This window comes from Notolepis coatsorum (genome assembly GCF_963971535.1).
Source record: "Notolepis coatsorum genome assembly, chromosome: 11".
Classification (NCBI taxonomy): Eukaryota; Metazoa; Chordata; class Actinopteri; order Aulopiformes; family Paralepididae; genus Notolepis; species Notolepis coatsorum.
The window spans coordinates 22,790,337-22,815,487 of NC_140175.1; the positions used below are offsets into that span (position 1 = coordinate 22,790,337).

The window sequence follows — 25,151 nt, forward strand, 5'->3', positions numbered from 1 at the left end:
GAAGACGGGTTTCTCGGAGCGGTGGTTGTTTAATAAGCTAAAGTATAACACAGGTCAACTTTGGCAACGTTGAACAAGTGGATGTCTCTTAACACGTTCATACCGAACGCATGGCAACCGCATGCCCAGAGAAATTAAATTGTATAATCTTCTCTCTGTCTCACTTAATTTCCTGCTGGCGAGCATGTTGCCCTATGTCGCCCCCAAAAGGCTGCTCAGTGCATCATCACAGTGTGCAGCAACTCATTCATTGTGGGATTCTACTGCACCGTGGGCCATAGGGCTGTACATTTGCCCAAAAATGTAAACCATTAGAATATCTATTATTATCCACAAAAGGGTAAGCCAATACAATGGGAGACATTGTGAGCAGAGGTGCTAGATTGAGAACAGACTGAGTGACATCAAATTAATGAAAGTTAATGGTATATGGAAGGGGACATTCATACACAACAATGCGTGATAAACATGAAGCGATATCTTTTCCTTGACATGAAACGGGAAATGGTAATCAAACCCTTGATGCTGCATGATGCTTCCGTCTATTCATTATTCAATATCTACAAGTTTTACCCTGAGGGATGATTTACAATAAAGTAACACTGAAAAGTAGGCTACTTACATTCTTGACTAGAACTCCCAAAATAGTGATAAAAAAAAGAAGCTGTAGTTTACATAGCTTACATGTAATGTCTCGAGGTTCTCAATCTGAAGCATTTCCAAACAGGGCTTTTTAGATTGAGCTCGGAGTGCAAATCACTGTCTTCGTGACCGAGTTGGGTTCTGAACTCTGCCATCACGCCATGCGGTTGTTGTCGTCATTTAGCTCCACTAAATTAAAGTGACGTTGCGCGACTCCTGTCCGTCATGCAGCCCATTCAGGGCTGCGTGTTAAAGGGGAAGTTCACCCATAGCGATTTCTTTTACACCATGGAATGTAGGTTTTATTTGACAAATATTGGTTGACAGCCCTAATGGGCCAGCACCTCTCCAGTGAAGCTGTGCGCTGGGCTGACCTCGTTCATCACAGTTGTGTTGTGTTCTCACCGTGGTCCTCAGGCTCGGGGCAGACCAACCTGCGGATGGCCCAGGGGCTGCTGGGTCAGGTGCTGCTGGGAGGGGAGCACGGCAACACGGTGCGCTGGGACTACTCCTACAGCTCCTGGACCCTCTTCACCTGCGAGATCGAGATGCTGCTCCACGTCGTCTCCACTGCAGGTAGAGACGATAACATAAGTACACCCACCCACGGTGGGGGGACAGGGTGGAAAGGAATCCCATCCTGAGCATGATGACATAAGTGCAAAATGGCTGCTGCGAGAATATGGTTATGAAATGAATAAATGAGATGTAGTGTGTTTCTCTCTTTGTGGTAGATGTGATCGCTTACTTTGCACGTGTATCTCTCTTAGATGTGATTGCTCACTTTGCACGTGTATCTCTGGTAGATGTGATCGCTCACTTTGCTCATGTATCTCTTTGTGGTAGATGTGATCGCTCACTTTGCTCATGTATCTCTTCGTGGTAGATGTGATCGCTCACTTTGCTCATGTATCTCTTCGTGGTAGATGTGATCGCTCACTTTGCTCATGTATCTCTTCGTGGTAGATGTGATCGCTCACTTTGCTCATGTATCTCTTCGTGGTAGATGTGATCGCTCACTTTGCTCATGTATCTCTTCGTGGTAGATGTGATCGCTCACTTTGCTCATGTATCTCTTCGTGGTAGATGTGATCGCTCACTTTGCTCATGTATCTCTTCGTGGTAGATGTGATCGCTCACTTTGCTCATGTATCTCTTCGTGGTAGATGTGATCGCTCACTTTGATCATGTATTTATTTTCGTGGTAGATGTGATCGCTCACTTTGCTCATGTATCTCTCTTTGTGGTAGATGTGATCGCTCACTGTGAGCGTGTGAAACCCATCCTGGACCTGGTCCATAAGGTCATCAGTACTGACTGGACCGTATCCGACTGCCTGCTGCCTCTCACCTCTCGCATCTACATGCTGCTCCAGAGGTGAGACACAAACACTACATTATTAGGCATTCGGCACATGATCTTATCCCGAGTGTATCCATCGCAACACGCATCTGTGTTTTGAGCTTCCTCTTTGGAATGAATTCTGTTGTGATTCAATCATCGCTTTGTTTCTCACAGTTTGTTTACTGTGTGTCTTGTCAGGTTAACGTCAGTCATCAACCCTCCAGTAGATGTCATCGCCTCCTGTGTGAACTGTCTGATAGTACTGGCTGCCAGGATGCCTGGGAAGGTGGGTAGAGAAGCTGATGCACCTTTCATCTGGAGGGAGGGTGACTTCCAGGGTCACGCCATACGCTGTCGTCACAATACTAGAGTCAAGTTATTGTAATATTGTGATTATATTGCGATTTATGACCTTCTTTCAACTGCAAACGATGTCCCCAAACGAAGTCAACATCTGCAATAAATATATATATATATATAAATCATTTGTTTTATCTAATAAGGTAACATTTCCAGTCTGTTCACCTCACTAATTTTTATTGCAGCAAAATGGAATTGTCTTTAACGTTTTTAAATATCAATACTTGCCGTCACTGTATCAATTTATAATATCGGCACGTGAACTAAGGTGGATGGAAGAATTTGTTCTTAATTGCTTGCCTGGATAAATAAAGGTTAAATAAATAAAAAAGACATTCCTGTGTTCTGTCTGCAGGTCTGGGCCAGCCTCCACCACACTGGCTTCCTGCCCTTTGCCGCCAGCCCGCTGACCAACATGGCTCAGTCCATCAGGTACTGCGGCCGTCTGCCTGCCTGTGTCGAGCACCGCCAGGTGTGTTTAGGGACTCTCTCAGGGTGTTCGCTTTGAACGGTTGCAGTAAAGCGCTATTATCTTCTCTGCAGTGCGGAGGGGATGAAGGCTGGTAACTATGGCAACCTGCTGGTCCTGATCGAGCAGCCCAGAGGGGAGTATGCGGTGACCATCGCCTTCCTCCGCCTCGTCACGACCCTGGTCAAGGTAATGCACTCCTCCAGTGCCGCCCTACCGGATTCATGTGTTATTCACACCGTCGGTTGCCTAGACAACACCGATGTGTAGCGCAGGGCTGTCTGAGCCAATTCCAACATTCAAATCATCTGTTGTAACTAGATGAAGGAAGTATGAGTGGGTGTCTTGAACAGGGCTTTCTCCAGGGTCCTCAAACTAGATGGTGCTGAGTCACAGCTATGGGGTGGTCCTGAGGGGGGCCGGGAGGCTAAACTTTAAAACATGATTTCAATAAAATTACAAACGCAAGTTAATTATGTAAGTACAGTGTATAATCTTGTACAATTAGTTTAATGTTGAACGTGAAAACACACACAGTGGAACAGAGGACAGAACGATCATGTATTAGACAATGATTCATCCGTTTCTAACCTGGCCTCAAGCTTTCACTGCAAAAAGAAAATGTAAAAGTACTATTTTAAAGTAGTATTTTATTTTATATTTATATTTATTATATGGCCGCCTTGTCATAGTGACCATTACCATTGTATACCATTGTTTAGGGAAAGCCCTGTTGAACTGTGGGTCACTTGGTTCTAGGGCTGACCCCTATTAGTCGAATAAAAAAAAGAAAGAATTTATAATTTTTTTTTTTTTTTTTTAATCATTCTTTCCAAAAGAAAAGAGGCCTAGAAGCGTGGCTAACGCTAATGGCACGCATACCAGAGGCTAACTGCCTACAAAAACCGGCACAGAGGCACTGAAAGAGGATTTCACCCATCTAATGAACACACTAGACTAGACAAATATCAAGATGTATCCATCAGTGGACCAATTGCCTTCCGTCGACTCCTTCAGACATTAAGCACCCCCCACAGCCCAAATGGAATGATAAAAAAAAAATAATAATAATAATATTATACTTTTTTATTTTTATTTTTATTTTTTTTAGTCGACACAGCAAATTTTGGCCAATTATAGTCCACCATCCAAATCCTTAGTCGGGGACAGCCCTACTTGGTTCTAATGCTGGCTGTGTCTCTGTGTGGTGAACAGGGCCAGCTGGGCAGCACTCAGAACAAGGGCCTGATCCCCTGCGTGCTGCTGGTGCTGAAGGAGATGCTGCCCACCTACCACAAGTGGCGCTACAACAGCTACGGAGTCAGGGAGAGGATAGGTGAGATGCACCTGCATGTAATGCTTCTATATACCTACTGATACACCTGCATGTAATGCTTCTATATACCTACTGATACACCTGCATGTAATGCTTCTATATACCTACTGATACGCCTGCATGTAATGCTTCTATATACCTACTGATACGCCTGCATGTAATGCTTCTATATACCTACTGATACGCCTGCATGTAATGCTTCTATATACCTACTGATACGCCTGCATGTAATGCTTCTATATACCTACTGATACGCCTGCATGTAATGCTTCTATATACCTACTGATACGCCTGCATACAACTCTGGATCATACTTACTTTTTACTTAGGCCTTTTATTCCTTTCGGCCATTGATGAAAACTCTGTATCATAGCATGTACAATAATGCTGTTGTACATTATCAACATCTGTCTGTACATACCTGCACATAATCCTTTTACATGTCTGTAGATACTATATCTACCGGTATATCTGTACATATCCCTTACCTAGTCTTACTAGTTACGCTGCTGGCCAGTATGACTTACTACTACCATAGTGTCTTTATACCTGTATCACTGTGCATATTAATATTACAACTCGGTTCATACATCTGATTAGCACTATTACTCAGTAGTACTAATTTATATATTTTATACCCAGTTTAATCACATGTACATCGTACTCTGTTTGGATGCCAAACTTATTTTTGTTGTACTGTACTTATTACTTATTTTATTCTATTAAGTAAAGATTAATTTACCTTATTTGACTTGTTTTTGTCCTTTCTTCTGCTACTCCTTGTTGCTGCAGGCTGTCTGATCTTGGAGTTGGTCCATGCCATTCTCAACCTCAGCCCAGAGGGAGAAGATCAGGGCAGGTAAGGAGGCTCTTGTGGAGGTGGTGGTGGTGGAGGAGGAGGTGTAGTAGACGTGAGTTAGAGAAGTACAGGCTGGTTGGACCTGGTGGACTTTGACCATACTGTGTTTCCACCACGCAGCACTCCCACCCTGCAGTCCCTGTGTATCTACAGCCTGGCCAACACCGAGGCAGGCCAGGCCGTGGTGAACATCATGGGGGTCGGAGTGGACACCATCGACGTGGTGCTGGCAGCACAGCCCAGCAGGTAATAACGTCTCCATGGTAACGTAGTGTCACCCTTCACCTGCCTACCTAGTGCAGGTCGGTTCTGATGGATTGTAGCTACATCTCTTTATGAGCACATTCATAATCAGGGTTCCCACTCGTTCTGGAACACCTGGAATAAAGTGCCGCCCAATTTGGAGCCTGTGGGCCAAGTTTGGCCCATGCTCCCTTTTTGTTTTGGTGCGCCATGGTATTTGACAAGCTCAAGCTCATCCTCTTATTTAAAGTGCTGTAAAATCCTAAGCATAATGACTACAAAACATACATTTTGTGACTGGTGTAGCAGTCACCTGTAATGAACGACGTGAGAGAAAGAAGGGGCAGGGAATAAAACCGGGGTTAAATGTGTCGATACTAGGCCTACCGGTAAATTATATGACTGACAGCAAATGTTGTCCTGGAGTGTCAAGGAAAACTCCTGGAAATGTCCTGGCAAATATCCTGGAAAATTATTTCTCAAAAAGAGTGGGAACCCTGATAAGTTGAACACTTCCTGCCATTGGACGTCTGAATTAGTTTCACTTTCATTTTAAAGTGGTCAGTGATTTCTCAATGTTTCCTCACTGGTTCCTCCACCTCTCCAGCGGTGGCTCTGAGGGTCCGGGCCAGATCCTGATCCAGACGGTGAAGCTGGCGTTCTCTGTCACCAACAACGTGATCCGCCTGAAGCCGCCGTCTGATGTGGTGTCGCCCCTGGAGCAGGCGCTGACGCAGCACGGTGGCCACGGCAACAACCTGATCGCCGTTCTGGCCAAGTACATCTACCATAAACACGATCCGGCACTGCCGCGCCTGGCCATCCAGCTGCTCAAGAGGCTAGCCACAGTAAGTAAATAATAACCACATGCTTCTCCTTATAGACACTTCCCAGGGTTAGAGTATTGTAGTGCAGTTTTTTTTTTTTATCCACTTTTTCTCCCATTTTCTATATTTTCTCCCATCCCAATTTCGTATCATCCAATTCAACCCTCCCCTGTCACGAATGCTGTTTCTTGCCTCCCACAAGCCGGCTGCAATGTGGACTAAGTCATACATAGCACAAGTCCCCTCCGGTACTTGAGGTAACAGCAGTCGCATCTTTTCACCTGCGCAGCTCGATCTCTCAGTGTCGAGGAGTAACGCGTGGGAGGCTCACGCTGCCCCCGACACATCCTGATTCTACTGCGCAGGCGCACCAACCGACCTGTAGGAGTCGCTGTCCACAACGCCCGATCCCCACCCATCAGTTTCCCACCCCCTAATACGGCCAATGTGTATTAGTATGAACGACCAGCTAAACTGAAAGCAAATGTGGAGTCCGCATTCGTGGCGAGCGCCTTGCCCACTACGCCACATAGCCGCCCTATTGTAGTGCAGTTTTTATATATAATTATTACATTGATTAATTAAATTTGTCATTACTTGACACAATGATACAAATAAAACGATATATATATATATATTATTGCCATATAATCGATACTGATTAAACAAAAGTATCACTGCACAACACAAGTAGTGCAGTGATGTTTGCTTGATATTGCTTCATTGGTCTTAATGTTGCTTCATTGATCTTAATGTTGCTTCATTTGTATTAATGTTGCTTCAGTGATCTTAATGTTGCTTCATTGGTCTTAATGTTGCTTCATTGATCTTAATGTTGCTTCATTGGTCTTAATGTTGCTTCATTGATCTTAATGTTGCTTCATTGGTCTAGATGTTGCTTCATTGGTCTTAATGTTTAATTGGTCTTGACGCTTCATTGGTCTAGAGATGTTTTAATTGGTCTAGATGTTGGATCATCACTGAATTGTAACCTTGTCTCCAGGTGGCTCCCATGTCGGTGTACGCCTGCCTGGGCAGTGATGCAGCTGCCATCCGAGACGCCTTCTTGACTCGGCTGCAGAGCAAGACCGAAGACATGAGGATCAAGGTCATGATTCTGGAGTTCCTCACCGTTGCCGTGGAAACGCAACCGGGCCTCATTGAGCTTTTCCTTAACCTGGAGGTCAAAGACGGCGCAGAGGGGTCAAAGGTGAGGGGTGATAAGGGGATGGACATTGTTATTTTGTATACGTTTTTTGTAGCTTAACTCATTCACGGCCAGCCACGACTATAGTCGGGTTATCTCGCCAACCGTTGAGCGCCAAAACCTGAGTATAGTTGGGTTTTCATCGTTTTTTCTTTTATTCGATTTTTTTTATTCTATACAGTCTCACAGCCATACTGAGACCCCGAGAGTATAATACCGGCCAGATCCTGCTAGGTGGCAGTATCTCCTACCCTTTGAAACCCTGTTCCAGACTGTGTGTCACATCTAATGTCGTCCGGGCGGAGAATTTAGACCAAGCCAAGTGAATCGCTTCATGCGAGCACTTTGAAACGCGTTCAGCACACTTGAGGCATATCTTGTGCCACTTCATGTCAGGGACCCGATGGACATCAATACTGGAAATCGCGATCAGACAATTGGAATATTCTTTTTGGAATAACCCCGATCAAAGGTAAGGACTATCTGACGTCAATTCCACCTTGATCCTACAATGATTTCACATCGATCCATCGAATGCCGTTGCTGGCAATCAGCATAAAAAAACTACCCCCCCCTTTGATGCATTCATGATGAAACATAATACCTATTATATACCTTCGATTTGGAAACAGTAGCATGTCCAGGCGAGAAACGCGAACACCTTTAGCAAAATTCACGCCATAACGCGGCTTCCAGGAATTAGCCAGGATCACTCTGAAACTATACAATATTCACCACGGGATAACACGCGGACGTATACATGATACAATTTACTTGTTTTTACATGTTGGACGATAGATAGTGACTGTCAAATGAGCCATAGTATTGGCTCCATAGCTATAATATAGAATATAGATATAGCCCTGCAAACATTGTGACGCACAGTGAAAATCCCTATCTTTTAAAGCGTGGCCCATTGACTACAAGGATGGATAAAACGGCTGGCGCTGAAAGTGTTAAGGTGTGCTTCATGTTCGGAGGATAAAGAGGGCAGGGTTTGAGATAGATAAATTGCGTAATCAGTAAATCCCTTTTTGCTTATAGAAGTACTCTGCTTATAGAAGTATGCTGCTTATAGAAGTATGCTGCTTATAGAAGTGTGCTGCACTCCACTGTTGACTGTCCCCAGTCTGACGTGATGCAGCTGACTGAGGACTCGGCCAGACTAGAACGATTCTTGTAGCTTAAGGTGTGCTTTCAGTACATTGAGAAACGGTACACAAACCTCTTGTTTATGACTACACACTCTGACGTGTCGCACTTGTTTATTTAGATGAGATTCCTTTATGGCCCTCTAGCAGGGCTGTACGTTAACTTTTTTTGCACATAGCACTGGTGCTACAGAGGTTGATAGTTTTGTAGCACAGGCCAAAATCTTGTAGCACAAGTATAAAACGTGTTATATTTGTAACAGTCACAAATGTGCCTATTGTATTTGTGTTATTTAGTTGCAGTGCCATGTTTGCCTGTCATTTAGTATATCGCCATGTGTTATTATTACTATGATACTCTCATATGCTATTTTAAATTAATATCATAAACAGCATAAGGAATATTAGCATAATTTTGAGTGGACTGAAGGAATGAGTCAGTGTTAATAGTTTTAAATGCAAATAATTTATTGAAACATAGAAGTGGGGTCGGTTGGGACACACACACACACAATGGGGGACCCTGATGTAAACAAGACAAACGTCTTTCTCTGGTCTGCATCCCCTTAACAATTGTGTGTATTGAGCCGTACTGTACCCATTCTGCAATCTGTTAAATAAAGTTTTCATTCATTCACACACACTGTTTCAACTCACCACCCCCGCATCATATTGTAGTCTAGTCTGTCTTCAAACTTCCACTCCTCTCGAAACTTGTATTTGAATATCATCATTATCTGTCCATCCTCAGTTTACTATAATATACTCCTGTCCTGAGTCTTGACTAGTGACTTCATCGTCTTTCCAAACGCACGCACGCACACACACACACAGGGAAGGGGAGAGAGTGCCCCCCATTTCCCTTTCCACACTGTGTCTGCTGGCTCTGCGCCCTCTGATCAGGATTAGCTTGTTAGCTTGCTAACGTTGTAGTGATTGTAATGGTACATAAACGTTAATTTCGGGCGATGTGCGCATAAAGGAATGGCGACGGTGCAAAGCATGTAGATGCATTTGACCCGTTGCGAGAAAGAAAAAACACCACAGACTTATTTCGGGACGTGTAGGCGCACTGCTGTGTTAACGTGCACCAACCGACCAACGCGCTGCTCTTCTAGCAGAAGCACGGATAGGGCGGATACGACTCGTCGAGTTGTCACAAGAGTTTTTTCAAAATAAGAGTATCATATGCACCTGAACGTTGCTAGCTTTCGGAGCCTAGCTGGAGCTGCGCGTGGGCAGAAATGAGACCCGCTACAGGATTTTCAAAATAAGAGTATCTATATGAACCGAATCCCTATCGCACCAGTGCTACTGAAGTAAATCCATCCATCGCACAGACAGCTGTTGCTGTAGCACGTGCAAGATATATGTCGCACTGTACACCCCTGCCTCTAGGCTCTTACTACTCTGCTTGTCCCTTGTTCCGTTATATAAATAGATCAACTTTAATCCAACCCGCTTTTTAAAAACTCCCCATCTCTCTCTGCCTGCAGGAGTTTCTCCTGGGCGAGTGGAGCTGCCTGCAGGTGGTGTTGGACCTGATCGACTCCAGACAGCAGGGGAAGTACTGGTGTCCTCCTCTGCTGCACAGGGCCGCCCTGGCCTTCCTCCACGCCCTGTGGCAGGACCGCAGGGACAGCGCCATCTCTGTCCTGCGCACCAAGTGAGCGCACCTTCCTGTCCATGATAATAATAACGAGGCGTTTGTGGAATAATGGGATGTTTTCATCAGAGTATGTGTTGTGATGCATCTTTGACCGTCTTTGCAGAGAGAAGTTTTGGGAGAATCTGACGACGCCTCTGTTCGGAACCCTGCCGTCGCCGGCAGACACCACAGAGGTAAGACTGACTTGACGTCCAGGCAGACACCCAGGCAGACACCCAGGCAGACACCCATGTCTATTCATGTCCAGTAGTGGGATGGAAAGCCTGTCGGCTTAAAGACTGTGACTTGTTTCATTTCAGCCTTGTGTTTTAGAGACCTGTGCCTTCATCATGAAAATCATCGGTCTTGAAATCTACTATGTTGTCAGGTAATTTCATCCATCTATATATTATGTAGGAGTCATTCATCCACCTATATACAGTATGTAGGAGTCATTCATCCACCTATATACAGTATGTAGGAGTCATTCATCCCCCTATATATGTAGGAGTCATATGGATGGTAAACTATGGATCCATCAGTGTTATGAATGTTGTGAAGATGCTTGTTAACTGATGTAAGATAACCTCTGGTGTGGCAGTGGCTCCCTGGAACAGTCGCTGAAGGACGCGCTGCAGAGGTTCTCCAGCGGGCGGCGCTATGAGTACTGGTCCCAGTACGTGAAGTCTCTGGTGAGCCATGTGGCCGAGGCGGAGGAGGAGGTGGTCCGGGCCTTCACCGAGACCCAGATGCTGATCTCCGCCTGGCGCATGCTGCTCATCCTCTCCGCCAGCCATGTATGTCAACTTTGGAACTTTGGAGTGCCTAAAATGTGCCTAAAGGCTCAAGCCCCCTTTCCTGATCCTCCAATCATGGCGGTTGCTTCCCTCTGACAAACTTTGTGATCGGAGGATCAAGAAAAGAGGGAGGGGTTTGAGATGGGTCAATTGCATAATCTAAATCCTTCTTTTCTTGTTTCTGATGTTGTGTTTGGAGATATTGACGAGTCATTTAGACATCAAATGTAGAATAGAAGGACTGCGTATATCAACCACTGAGAGCTGCACACCGTTTTATTTAGATCCCCCCCCATTCGCTTTTGCATAGCTTCCTGAGGTCCAATTACTGACATGGTGATGACACAAAAATATACATATACATTCACAATACATTGACAAAACATATAAAATAATTTGAATAAAAAATTAAATAGAGAACACGCCTAAACAAACGCAATGCAATTAGACAAAACAAATAGACAGGCTCTGACTGAATCCATCATGAAGTAATTAATAGATAAATATAATTTAACATTGATAGCCCATGTAACCTTACTCGACCATTCGTACAACATGTTGACTGGTGCATGTGTCCTCGTGTTCCCAGTCGGATGTGATGCAGCTGACGGAGGACTCGGCCAAACTCAAGCTCTTCATGGACGTCCTGGACGGAACCAAAGCTGCTGTGAGTTGCCACCAGTTACCATGACTCATCACGACTCACCACCAGTTACCATGACTCATCACAAGTTACCATGAGTTACCACGACTCATCACACTGAGTGACTCTTCTCCTTCTTTCTTTCTTAACCCATCATTTTACATTTGCTTTACATTTGCTGTTTGTTTCAGTGTTTTATTGTCTTAACTGCTCACTGTTCTCTCTCCCTCTCTCTCTCCCTCTCCTCTCTCAGTTGTTGGTGCCCATGTCAGAACCATGTCTTCGTCTTGGATCCATGATGGCCACTCTGCTACTTGTCTTGCTCAAACAATGGAAAAGGTGTGTGTGTGTGTGTGTGTGTGTGTGTATATATACATGTATATATATATTATAGCTTGTATGGAACACACAATCATTTAAATTGGCGCGCAAGTGGACCTGCCAGCTCAGTGTCTCTTATTTTTGTTGATGTTTTAATTTTTTTAATTAAATTTTTGCTAGTCTGGTCGTGAAATTGGTATTAAATTTAGCTCTAAGTGGTATTAAAGTTCTTACAAAGTCTTAAATTTAACTTGTTGAAACGTGCAGATACCCTGATATATACCCTGTACCTGTGTGTATGTATCTGGTACCATTTGTACTGTTTTCTTAAATCCTGTCTGCACATTTTGCCTCCTCTCTTCCCCTCCATTGTGTCTCTTGCTCCTCCCCTCCGTGGCCCCTCCCCTCCGTGGCTCCTCCTCTATGGCTCCTCCTCTCCAGTGTGGTGGCCACGGCCCCCGACCTCCTCTCTCCTCTGTCCCTGGTCCTGGAGAGCGTCCTGCGGGCCGACCAGCACCTGATGGAGAGGACCAAGGCCAAGATCTTCTCCTCCCTCATATCTGTGCTGCAGATACAGGGACTGAACGGTGAGAGTCTGGTGTGGCTGGAAGCGTGCGCTCCTTAACACAATGGCGCCCGACCACGGAGATCTCCGTGTTTCGATTCCACCCGTTGTGAACAGAAGCACGAATATATCCGTGGCAAGTTGTTTTAGCTTTTATTCCATTTTAATAACCTATTCAAGGTCGCCGAGATGCACTGCAGATGTACCCTACTCTTTGAAATCGAGAGTGCAATACCGGCCAGATCCTTTTAGGGGCGCTATCGCGATCATAGTGTTCCCTGTGGCAGAAGTTGTCTTTTTTTTTGGGGTCTCTAATGTCGTTTTCTACTCATCTGAAGCGATAGCTATTGTCTGTTCCACGGAATACCTTTTGGAGCGCGGATTTCACTATGCAATAAGGGGATTTATCATCAGCCAATGGATATATCGATCTACCAGATGGCGATCGATAACGGGGAAATGCTCGGGGGGATCCAACCGGCTCATGGTAAGATCTTTTTCACGTAAACTACAGCCCGATCGAGCCTTGTTATGATACGATACGATCGGCCTATGTGGCTACTTAGACGAACACGGTTATTGGTAATCAATAATAAGAAACTACGTTCCCCCCCCCCCCCCCCCTTTCATGCATACATGCTTGAGGATCGTGCCGATCATATGCAGTTTGAGTTTTAACTTTAGCATCTGTATAACGGAAATGCCATTGGATATAACGTTAGTATCTATTAGCCATTTATCTCGCCTTCCAGGAAATATACTAGACCAAATGCCGTATAACGCTTATATTCACGGCGCTATAAAATGAGAACGTATTGATGACATTTTTTTTTCTTTAATCCATTTTGAAGGGACGGTTTATGGTCCCAATTGACAATGAGAATGGACAGATAGCAATACTATAAAGTATAGATTTAGCTCTACAAACAGCCCCACGTCTGTTTACATTTGCCGGTCCTCTAGAGATTTATTAGACTCATCCCAATGGCCCCGAATGTGTTAAGACTCCATTGTAATGGTCCTGTGTAGCTCACTGGGTAGAGCGTGGGACTACAGCTGCTAGGGTTAGGGGTTAAATTTTAGCTGGGTGTCACCCATACTTAAATTCACAAGTCTCATTAAAATGCTTTCTGACTTTGTCGCGTTGTCTTAACCAGGAGGGGAGATTTCCCAGCTGCCCCAGCTCCTGCTCTGCGTGTGTGAGACGGTGCAGGACGAGGCCCTGGCCCTGATGGACAGCACCCGACACATGAACCAGCTGGGAGACATGCAGGAGGACAAGGACAGCATGGAGACGGACACTCCCCGCAGCCTGCAGAAGGACCAGAGAGACGGGGTGAGACAGGAATTTAATAATGTCCAATTGAAACCTTATGCTAAATCACAGCATTAGGTTTCAGGGCTCCAGAGTGCACCCAAAAATCAGTGCAGTGCGACTGAATATTTTCCCTTGTTGCACCGGTGCGATGAATGAACTTACTGCAGTAGCACCCGTACTATAGCCTGTGTGTGAGAGAAAAAAAATTGCGTGTGAATCGATGAGCCACGCTATTCTACTTGGTAGTTGTAGTCTATCGTGCGATTAAAAACCATGTCCCCGTCTGCAGAGTCCATACATCCAAAACCAAATCCCATAATTCCTAGCGAACAATCTCATTTTCCTCAGCGAGTCAAGAGCTAATTAGCGGCTTAGCCCATGACAAAATGAAGCGGTATTTTCAATTGCATCTCCGTGAAGTGAAGATGAAAATGAATGTGACCTATTGCATCGCCAAAGAAGAACTTCCTTTCAATAAGTTTAAGCCGCTAAATTTTACTCTGCAATAAGAACGGAGCGGATATCAGTCCATCTTATGACAACCATGTCCGATGTGGAGACATGATAGAGACCATAGCCGATGAAATGAAGTCGGAACTGTCGGAGGAAATTGGAGGAAGCCGCTACCTTTCAGTGATGATTGACTGGGACACGGACGCTTCTAACAAATAATGTGAAATGGTCTACATTAGAATCATTATGAATGGAAAGCCAACGAACAAGCTGATCGGGCAATATGAACTAGAGCACAGCCATGCATTAGGTGAGTAGCCCACTATTAGGACGTTTTTCAATACTTAAATACTGGCTACTTAAATTTCCCTCCGGGGATCAATAAAGTATCTATCTATCTAATAACGAGACAATATGCAAATAAGGTAATACTAATAATTGTCACGGATCCCCGTATAATATGAAAGTGGCTGGCTTCTGGTAAAATCACTGTTTATTTCTCGTTTTGCATAATCAAGTCAAATCAAATCAAATTTATTTGTAAGGCCCGACAACACACGATGTCCCCATGGGCCGGACACGTCTTCTTTAAACAAGTCAAGAAGAAACATCACAATAGGTCAACAAAACACCATAAAGTAATTTTTTTTTAAATAAATGCTAAATAAATGCAACACTCCCAGACATACCCCACGCGAAGGTAAGGAAAAACTCACTAAAACCTAGCAATAGGAAAAAATGCACCACAGGCAATGTGGAGGAGAGAAACCTTAGAAGGGCCATTCAAGGGGGGATCTCCCTTCTTAGATGTCGGTGATAGTAGTGTTGCAGTAAAACAGGCGAGCAGTTGGTAAAGCATGCACTCACATGTGTGAGTAAGTGCATGCGATAGCAACTGAACATTTTGAAAGATTAAAGATAGAGCTGATAGCGGATCTATTTGAGGCAAAGGGGTGGCGCAGAGAGGGTCGCATCCTCCCGGTCATTATCACGGGACGTCCAACACTCCGGTCATCACTCCGAGACAGCCACTCACAGGGAGACAGGAAGACGGGACAGGCGTTAGACAGTTTGCGTGATTGTGATGGGCGGACATAGCAATAGATACAAGTGGTAAGCATATATGTGTATAGAATAGAAGTACTTAACACAGCAATGAACTCCACGTCTAAACCACGTTGACAGACCACGGACAGAAGACGGTAAGAAGCTGATCCATGGCCTCGGTGGTGCACGTAGAACACTCACTGCAATCTTGGCCAAGCCCCCGAGACAACGAGACATCCACCACCTTAGTCAGCACTACGAGACAACCACTCAGAGATGGGGGGGGGGGGGGGGGGCGGTTAGAGAGCCACATTCATATTCTTATTTACAACCCATATACTACTAATTATATAAGTCATTATAGCAATGCACTAACCAAACTTCTTCACCTCGTATGTGTCTCTCTCCCTCCCTCTTTCTTGCCTACTCTGTTCCAGGTGTGTGTCCTGGCGTTGCACCTGGCCAAGGAGCTGTGTCGTGTGGACGAGGACGGGGAACACTGGGTTCTGGTGATGAGGAACGTTCCAGTTCTGCCGTCGGTCCTCAGCGCTCTAGAACTCAGCCTGCGCTCCAAACACAACCTCTACTTCACAGAGGCTGCTCTGCACCTGCTGCTCACACTGGCCCGCACACCTCAGGTAAATACACTCTCTAGTCCACCTCAGGTAAACATATACTCTCTCTACCTCAGGTAAACACACTCTACCTCAGGTAAACATATACTCTCTCTACCTCAGGTAAACACACTCTACCTCAGGTAAACACATACTCTCATATCGCTCTGTCTCTCTCTCACTCTTTCACACACACTCACTTTCCTTATACCTTTAGCTCTGCTGTGCCATAAGCATCACTGTATCATCACTACATGGATCAATAGTTCACCTCAGGTTGTGTCCATGTGTCCTCCAGGGGGCAGCGGCTGTGGCGGGTGCAGGAGTCATTCAGAGCATCTGTCTCCCTCTGCTCAGTGTCTATGAAGTCTCTTCGAATGGAGCCTCGCAGGTAACTAACCATTACACTAAACTAACCGCATTTTAACTAAGCGCTCTTTTGTATTCATATGATACTCTGCAATATGGTTATTGTGCTAAATGACTGTTATCATAACACATCCGTGTCCCTGTGCAGGCTTTCTCCCGGAAGGCCCAGGACTCCCCCTGCTGGCCAGGGGTATACCGTCTCTGCATGTCCCTCATGGAAAGTCTCCTCAAGACGCTACGCTACAACTTCATTAACGAGGCCCTCGACTTTGTAGGAGTGCATCAAGAGCGCATACTGCAGGTGTGTGGCGTTTTGTGGGTAAAAAGTACACAGTACTGTACTTTTCGGACTATAAGCCGTGGCTTTTTCCCCCATTTTTCGACCCTGCGGCTTATATAACGGTGTGGCTTATATGTGACTCGACGTGACCAAACCCGAGAATGTAAAAATCAAAATATTGCTTTTTTGACTGCATTGAAATGTTATTTATCTGTTCCCTTATTTGCTAAACTTAATACAACTTGTAAATTAGTTAATTCTTGTTATTGTGTCCCAATGCTAATTACATATGGTAATTAAACATTAAAACACCTGCGGCTTATCATCATTCAATTTAGCTGCTGCGGCTTATAGTGCGAAAAGTACGGTAGATCCATCATAACACTCACTAGTGACTACTGTGCCTCGCGCCATCGTCACTAATGCTCTCTCTCTCTCTCACTCACTCACTCACTCACTCACTCACTCACTCACTCACTCTCACTCTCTCTGCACCGTCACTAATGCCCTCTCCCCCCCCCCCCCCCCCCCCCCCAGTGTCTGAACGCAGTGCGCACGGTGCAGAGCCTGGTCTGTCTGGACGAGGCCGACCACACGGTGGGCTTCCTGCTGCAGCTCTCCAGCTTCTGTAAGGAGTGGCAGTTCCACCTGCCGCAGCTGCTGCGTGACATACAGGTGAGGAACACCGGCCAGACGGCACAGCTTAAACTGCTGCAAATGTAGCATCTGTGGTGGAACCAAACTCAATTATGTCGTAGACGGATCTTCATGATCAATAGAGGTGTAATAGTGAAAGCATTATATACAAAGTACATGTAAATTAAATGAGCTTGGGCTAAGAGGAGTGCTCTCATCGTGGCTGCTGGGAAACACAGGTGGAGAAGGGGATAATATATATATACATATAATATATAATGGCGCACATTTACGCATATAACGTAGCGCATTTGCGCATATTGCTGCGCCTGCGGTTATTAAGAGTAGTAGTACCTACTTACTGGTCATGGGAGGCTTCAATAACATTTGGATGGTAATCCATTTTGTGAATCCATTTGTTTTAACAACATCTTTGTTGGCCGACGGCTCCTTCTATCTTAATGTTAGCAAGCTAAACGTGTTAGTCTGACTTAATTAACGTGCATAACATACCTGTGTATAACATACCTGTGTAACGTTAAGTAACTTGTGTTCTGCTGGGAAAGTCCAGCATCACTGCATACACTTGGTTTAATCCAAACGTCCATTCGGAAACGTTGTATTATGAAATAAGATGGGTGAGTCACTCAACTCTCTTTTTTGCATGATTGATTCATTTCCTGATAATGTATGACGGTGACCCCTCCTCATCCAACTAGACTGTGTTGTTGTGTCTGTGTTCGCTCGTGACTTTCGAATTATTGTGAACACAACATAGTACTGTGATATTCTGATATATATCACATTCTGATAGTGTAAAATATAAATTCTAAATAAAATAAAAAAGCTGCAACGTTTGGGCTCAGCCCTACTCTAGGTGTGAGATTTAAGCTCGTTAGGACGAACAAAGGTATTCCTCCACATATGGCTCTTATGAGGTATTTCATATTTACAAAAATGTCTACCTCCTTAAGAGCTCTTCATGTTCCTCTCCTCCCAGGTGAACCTCTGCTACTTGTGTCAGACGTGTACGTACCTCCTCCACAGCAAGAAGATGCTCCACCACTACCTCCAGGTCAGACACATTCAGCTGCTTTGACATTCTGTCCAGACGTGTCTTCACTTCCACCCTGCTGAATAACACTGTTTCTCCCCCAGACGTGTCTCCACTTCCACCCTGCTGAATAACACTTTCTCCCCCAGGCTAAGAATGGTGAGGCGTTGCCTCCCGGCCCCCTGCCCCGGGTCCAGCGGGCCCCTCAGACCCCCTCTAAGGATGCGGCAGGGCGGGGGGAGAGGGAGGAGCTGGAGCAGAAGGCTCTGCTGGCCGTGCAGTGCAGCCTCCTGAAGATCCTCAGCAAGACCCTGGCCACCCTGCAGCACTTCACCCCCGACTGCTGCCAGATCCTCCTGGACCAGGTCAGACCCGCCTCCCGGACCCTCAGTTTCATCTGAGCCAGTCTTCCACTCTTTTACTAGAACCAGGGGGTCTGCTGGGTATTAATATTAAAAATATTCTTAGATTTCATTCGCACAGGTATTACATTTTAGGGGGGCAGCCCGGCTGTCAGGAGATTAAATAATATATTGTTTTTTTGCGGGGCTACCGGGAGCTTGGTGTCTGACAAGAGCTTATATGGAACGTGCAAGAATAGAAATTGGCGCACAAGTGCAGCCACTAGTTCAGTGTTGCTATGTGGGTTTTTTTCCCTTTTTTTTCTAGTATGGTCGTGAAATTGGTATTAATGTTTGTTAACACTTTGGGTGCCGGGAACCGTGTTTAGACGTCATTGCGGGCCATGCTCAAGTTGCCGAAGACGCTTTACAGCGTCTTTAATATCAATATTTCAAAAATCTGCGATCGGATTCATATGTCCCCTCCGCTGGCCTGAGATCCACCAGCAGGACCCACTGAGCTCTCTGGCGGTTCAGGAGCGCCATCTGGTGGCCGATCGGCGCAACTGCTTAACAGGATGTGCCATAGAGGTTGTGCTGGACTCCGTATTACTTCCGGGCACTCGCTATAGGTCCCGGGACTCTGGCTCGTCACGCTACACAGTGATCGATTGCCAATAACTCGATAAACAACATGATTTGGACGTATATACCATTATACAAGCTGGAGATGGACCGGGTAAATCGCCATCCCATAATGATAGAATTTCTACTCTACGATGATCGCCCAACGGCGCGCGGAGACTGGGGTGAGTTTGAGCGTGTAACGTTACCGTCTTCGATACTAACTGCTATTATCAACATTTGACCCACATTAGATGATTGGTATAACGCTGCCCACGGAATTATAAACGCCCCCTCGCCCATCCGGTCAACATCAGATGACGTGTAGTAACTTCTAGAAGTACGTCTAGTTGGAATTTTTTATATCGCGCTGATTGCCATCAAACTGTATTTCATCATCAATATAATGCATTTGGGGCTATATATCACGTTCTGGAGAAAGCTGCAGAAAGAGATGAAAACATACTTATACATTAGACCATACTTTACTATGAATATGTGAATGAAAAAGTTTAACGTTGCTACACAATGAACAATACATATAGGACTTTGAATGGGCCCTAATAATGGCAATGTAGCAATAGAATTAAAAAAGTTATAGCCCTGCAAAGAAGGGGACTTTCTCCATAGACAAATAGAGCTGGCAATCTATGGTATATCATGAATTTAACCTTAGGCAGCCAAAGTGTTAAAGGTCTTAAAAAGTCTTAAATTTAACTTGTTGAAACCTGCAGATACCCTGTAGAACGTATAAATGTCCTTAAGTACAATTACATCTCAAGTAATCATAGTAACCTGATGATGTGCTAATAGCTAACAGTGGTGTAAATGCATCATGTAGTTGTCGACTGACTGATCTGTCTCATGGTCTCGTCAGTGTATGGACCTGGCAGAGTACAGGACCCTGTTCGTCTTGAGTTTCACGACGCCGGCCTTCGACTCAGACGTGGCTCCGTCCTTCGGGACTCTGCTGGCCACCATCAACGTGGCCCTCAGCATGCTGGGAGAGGTGGGTTTGGATCTTTACACATCCGCTGCCTGTCACTCAGCCCTTTTGATGAACGACTGGCGTCTGAATCCTCACTGTTGTTTTCCGTGTGCAGGTGGAGAAGAAGAAGGAGCCCGCCAACCTGAGCGTGGCCTCGCTCGCCTCCTCGGAGGAGGTGCAAGCGTTGAAGTAAGCAGGGACTCCTCCCTCTTTCTACTCCTTAGTTTCTGAGACATTCTTTCCTCCTTTGACTGGAATGGTCAGAGGTGATTTGAAAAGTCATCGAAGAGAACTTGGATATTAAAGGTGCTGTAAGTGGTATTTAAAATAAATAAATAGTAATAATGGGTCTACATGTTAAAATAACTACATTCGACAGCCATCACTGGTATAGAGTGTCTGGTCAGTAACATGGGTCTCCCAGTCCCTCTGCTCTGCAGTAAACAGCCATCACTGGTATAGAGTGCTTGGTCAGTAACATGGGTCTCCCAGTCCCTCCACTCTGCAGTAAACAGCCATCACTGGTATAGAGTGCTTGGTCAGTAACATGGGTCTCCCAGTCCCTCCGCTCTGCAGTAAACAGAATGTCTTGTATCTGGAATCCATTTCCCACTTCATCCAATCAGGAGAGAGAACTCCACACTGCAAAAATAAGAAATAAAAACTTTTTAAGCACATCTGCCAGTGCTAATTAGCTAAGCTAATTTGGCTTGGTAAGATTTCTTGAAATAAATTTCAAAAGAAAATATATATATATCTAGGGTTCTCTCTCCTTATTGGATAAAGTGGGAAGGGATACCAGGTTTATTGCAGAGCGGAGGGAGACCATGTTACTGAGCAAACACTCATACCAACCAAATATATCAGTGATGGCTGTAATGTAGTATTTCAACAAAAAAACACCACTTACAGCATCTTTAACTGCTGATTCTCTCTCTCTGGGTCATAGGTCACTAATAGGCGGACTGTGGTCCGGGTCTGGATTCCTATCTGGACCCGGACCTGTAGCCGATTTTATTGAATTATTGAGAATGAATACATTTTGACAGCGTTTCCCATTTAAGCAGCGCTGCTTTTCTAGTCTTTACGGTATTGGTTTAGCGGTCCAGGAAGCTCACAGACCAAATCATCTCACATGACGCTACTCAGCCAATCAAATCTGTGCATTCCCATAAGTATTGCGACTCGAGTCGGCGAGATACACAGGCGGTCGAGGGAGAGAGACGAGTCTCTGTGCGTTCAGTAGAAAGCTATCTGGCTGCATGTTAGCCTAGCTTAGCACAATGAATGGAAGCGGACATTCGGGAGAGGTGTTAGTTGGACAATACCTAGGCTAACCGGCACTGTCCGCTTCAATTCATTGTGCTAAGCTAGGCTAACGTGCAGCCAGATAGCTTTTTTTTTTCGCCATGGCATTCATAATTCATCCACCCAACCCCCGGTGCTGCAGCGGACTGCAACGCGGACTGCAACGCCTCAATACCGCCGCCTGGTGGGTGGTCGGGCGAGTTACACACACTCAAAACCGGATAGTGTCATCGGTGCGTCGAGGAAATTCCTCCGGCAGTCACATCTCGCTACGGGACTACAGACAAACACTGGTGTGCATATGGATTGCTGCTAGGGGTGGGAATCACCAGTTTCATCATGATACGATACGATATCGATTCTTTGGACAACGATACGATATTTGCCGATATCACAAAGTCTCTCACGATACAATACGATACGATTAGATTCAGGTGCCTGCGATCGATATGAGATGATATCATATGCCCATTTAACACAATCAGTTATGAGACTCGCCACAGGATTTTCAAAATAAGAGTATCGATATGAATCGATCTTATTACATCGCATCGATTCGATCGTTGATAATTACATCGATGTATCGATCTGGATCGATGTATCGTCCCACCCCTAATTGCTGCCATAACGCAATAATCAATATGATTTTGCCGTTTATTGCGCCATACAAACCGGAAATGGATCTACCGGTAGGTGATCGGCGTAGAATAATTGGGATCTTTCTTCTCCAGTATCATCAGCGCACGGTAAGAGAGCAGTAACGTTATTTTCAACCCGATTGTTTATTCATTTCACTGCAAACAGTCTGATCAATATATCAACCCATAGTAAATAAAGCCGTTACTGACGATCAAGGAATTATAAACGACCCTTCCCCCTTTCCCCCACGCATGATGAAGCATAATGTATACCGATCATATACATTTGAATTTTTTAATATAGCGTGTATAGGAAAGAAACGCCAATCGATAATCTATATATGCTTCAGGGCCTATAACTACTGTTTTTGGAATTACAGCAGAAAAGATTAAAAACGTACTTATTTATTCTCGAAGGTATTAACACAACAATGTATGAATGAAAAAATATAACGTTCCCACATCCTGAACGATAGATAATCGATGTTGAATGGGCCATAGTAATGTCAAAATAGCAATACAATTTAAAAAGTTATAGCCCTGCAAAGAAGGTAAACATCTCCATAGGCTTTCAACGGTGGCAGAGAGTGGTATAAGATGGGCACAACCCCCAGCGCCCAATGTGTTGAAGCGATAAATTAATTCAGGAGTACAGTTGAGTAAAACATCAAACATTTGTTTTTTTCTTTAAAAAAAAAGTATATCTTGCAGCATATTGTACGTTTTTCTTTCTTATATTAAAATATATTTCGTTTTTAAGAATTTGTAAAGGATAGGCAAAAATAAGCATGTTGTGCTTCAGCCTATTCCTTTTTTTTCAGTCGTTGATTTTGGATTTTGTGTGAGCTTGCCTTGAATATGGACATTTGTGATATTTTATTTGTATTTAAAAAAAAATTGCAAGTCCACACGGGTGTTTGATTTGTCTGTAAACAAGACCGAAAAATGTACTTCATTCAAGAGAGAAGGAGCTGTTAAAGCTGTTTAATTGTTAAGCTCTGTTTAGGTTATTTATTATAAAATAGTTTGAAACTGTTTTATAAAATCTTTCTCAAATTAAGCACTTATTTTAAATTGCACATTTTCCAAAAGCTCTCGTGTTTTATTTTTGAATGCAGCCTTTATTTTACTTGGCTAGTTCAATATATATGACACCGAATCATAATGCGAGTTAGACATTATGATGTTCCTTTGCTTGAGGACATTGCCTCTGACTGGGCCGCTGTTTTACTTGACTCCCCTGCTCTCTAGGTCTCTGCTGATGTTCACCATGGAGAACTGCTTCTACGTGCTGATCTCCCAGGCTGCTCGCTGTCTGAAGGATCCCTCCATCCTGCCCAGAGACAAGCAGAGGCTCAAACAGGAGCTCAGTTCTGAACTGGTGAGATGATCTCTCTTCATGCCGTCTCCCGTCGTCATGCAGGACTCATTAAATACATCTCCCGTCCTCATTAAATACATCTCCCGTCCTCATTAAATACATCTCCCGTCCTCATTAAATACATCTCCCGTCCTCATTAAATACATCTCCCATCCTCATACAGGACTCATTAAATACGTCTCCCGTCCTCATACAGGACTCATTAAATACACTTAACATTAGTTTACAGCTATATCTAATTACAGCACAATACATGTATTGATCATATGCCATGTTCTACCAGTGTAAATGCATATTATTGCTGAAACACTGAGGGAACTAAATGGCTGTCAGCACAGGTACAGCTCCTTCTAAGATGTATAGATAATATTGCATATTAGTTACTGGATAGTGTTAAAATGTCATGTTATTTAATTGTCATACATTCAAAAGTACCAGTCAATGCCATGATATGCGCGTTGCCCTGTCTCTCGCTCACACACACACACACAGCCCTTAAAACATTAACAGTACAAAAAATAGATAAAAGCTAACCTGAGAATAAAACAATAACGGCATATTATGATCAAATGATGGTAGCATATAATAAATAAAAACAATACAAAAACATACAATAAAAGCATAAATGAATCAATAATCCACAGTTTCTACATTAATTGAAATGCTACTGTGCAGTAGTCTGGTGGTAATCTGAGGCAGAAGGTCTGCGTTGATGCTCTTCCCCTGAGGGGAGATGCAGGAAGAGGCTGTGACTGGTGTCCTTCATCATCCATGTAACGCAGCGTTACTTGGATTATACTTGGATTAGTATAATTACTATTATTGGAAATTGTAAAGCATTACCGGTACTTTACTTGTTACTGGGAATGTAATAAAATTAGTTACTGTATGTTGACTAAAAAGTAAACACACTACTTGAATCAATATCTGAAATGAAAAAAAAACGAACCGTTGTAGTATATTATTACCTACTATGCTAATTTGCACTCAGGTCTGTAGCACTCAAGTTCAACACTGTCTGACAAACAATGTTACTGCCAGAGTTGTACCCTTCCTGCAGAACTTGTAGGTCGCTTTGGATAAAAGCGTCAGCTTAAATGATTAATGTAAATGTACTGCCCAACACTGTTCATAATGCATGAAGTGTGACGGTACACATTCTGTTCCTCATCTCTAATGTCTGACTCTCTGGCCGTCTGTTAATCTCTAATGTCTGACTCTCTCTGTTCCCCATCTCTAATATCCCACTCTCTCTGACTCTGTTCCTCATCTCTAATGTCTGACTCTGTTCCTCATCTCTAATGTCTGACTCTCTGTACCTCATCTCTAATGTCTGACTCTGTTCCTCATCTCTAATATCCGACTCTCTCTGACTCTGTTCCTCATCTCTAATGTCTGACTCTGTTCCTCATCTCTAATGTCTGACTCTCTGTACCTCATCTCTAATGTCTGACTCTGTTCCTCATCTCTAATATCCGACTCTCTCTGACTCTGTTCCTCATCTCTAATGTCTGACTCTCTCTGACTCTGTTCCTCATCTCTAATGTCTGCCTCTCTGTACCTCATCTCTAATGTCTGACTCTCTCTGACTCTGTTCCTCATCTCTAATGTCTGACTCTCTCTGACTCTGTACCTCATCTCTAATGTCTGACTCTCTCTGTACCTCATCTCTAATATCTGACTCTCTC

At 44.3% G+C, this 25,151-nt stretch overlaps 1 protein-coding gene across 2 annotated transcripts in view; it reads left to right on the forward strand.

The window, feature by feature from the left end:
- Positions 1–25,151, forward strand: part of nup188 (nucleoporin 188) — a 44,212-nt gene that overhangs the window by 17,005 nt on the left and 2,056 nt on the right. For both annotated transcript variants that reach the window (XM_084324031.1, XM_084324032.1), the window contains exons 16-42: positions 1,060–1,218; positions 1,893–2,019; positions 2,185–2,272; positions 2,702–2,778; positions 2,890–3,004; positions 4,031–4,151; positions 4,944–5,010; positions 5,131–5,256; positions 5,861–6,101; positions 7,084–7,290; positions 9,935–10,104; positions 10,211–10,280; positions 10,407–10,474; positions 10,688–10,883; positions 11,473–11,550; positions 11,780–11,865; positions 12,289–12,434; positions 13,570–13,748; positions 15,668–15,868; positions 16,143–16,235; positions 16,362–16,514; positions 17,031–17,168; positions 18,130–18,204; positions 18,333–18,548; positions 20,026–20,157; positions 20,252–20,325; positions 23,334–23,463. In XM_084324031.1, the coding sequence (XP_084180157.1) occupies positions 1,060–1,218; positions 1,893–2,019; positions 2,185–2,272; positions 2,702–2,778; positions 2,890–3,004; positions 4,031–4,151; positions 4,944–5,010; positions 5,131–5,256; positions 5,861–6,101; positions 7,084–7,290; positions 9,935–10,104; positions 10,211–10,280; positions 10,407–10,474; positions 10,688–10,883; positions 11,473–11,550; positions 11,780–11,865; positions 12,289–12,434; positions 13,570–13,748; positions 15,668–15,868; positions 16,143–16,235; positions 16,362–16,514; positions 17,031–17,168; positions 18,130–18,204; positions 18,333–18,548; positions 20,026–20,157; positions 20,252–20,325; positions 23,334–23,463 (3,533 nt within the window). The remainder of the gene's footprint in view (positions 1–1,059; positions 1,219–1,892; positions 2,020–2,184; positions 2,273–2,701; positions 2,779–2,889; positions 3,005–4,030; positions 4,152–4,943; positions 5,011–5,130; positions 5,257–5,860; positions 6,102–7,083; positions 7,291–9,934; positions 10,105–10,210; positions 10,281–10,406; positions 10,475–10,687; positions 10,884–11,472; positions 11,551–11,779; positions 11,866–12,288; positions 12,435–13,569; positions 13,749–15,667; positions 15,869–16,142; positions 16,236–16,361; positions 16,515–17,030; positions 17,169–18,129; positions 18,205–18,332; positions 18,549–20,025; positions 20,158–20,251; positions 20,326–23,333; positions 23,464–25,151) is intronic.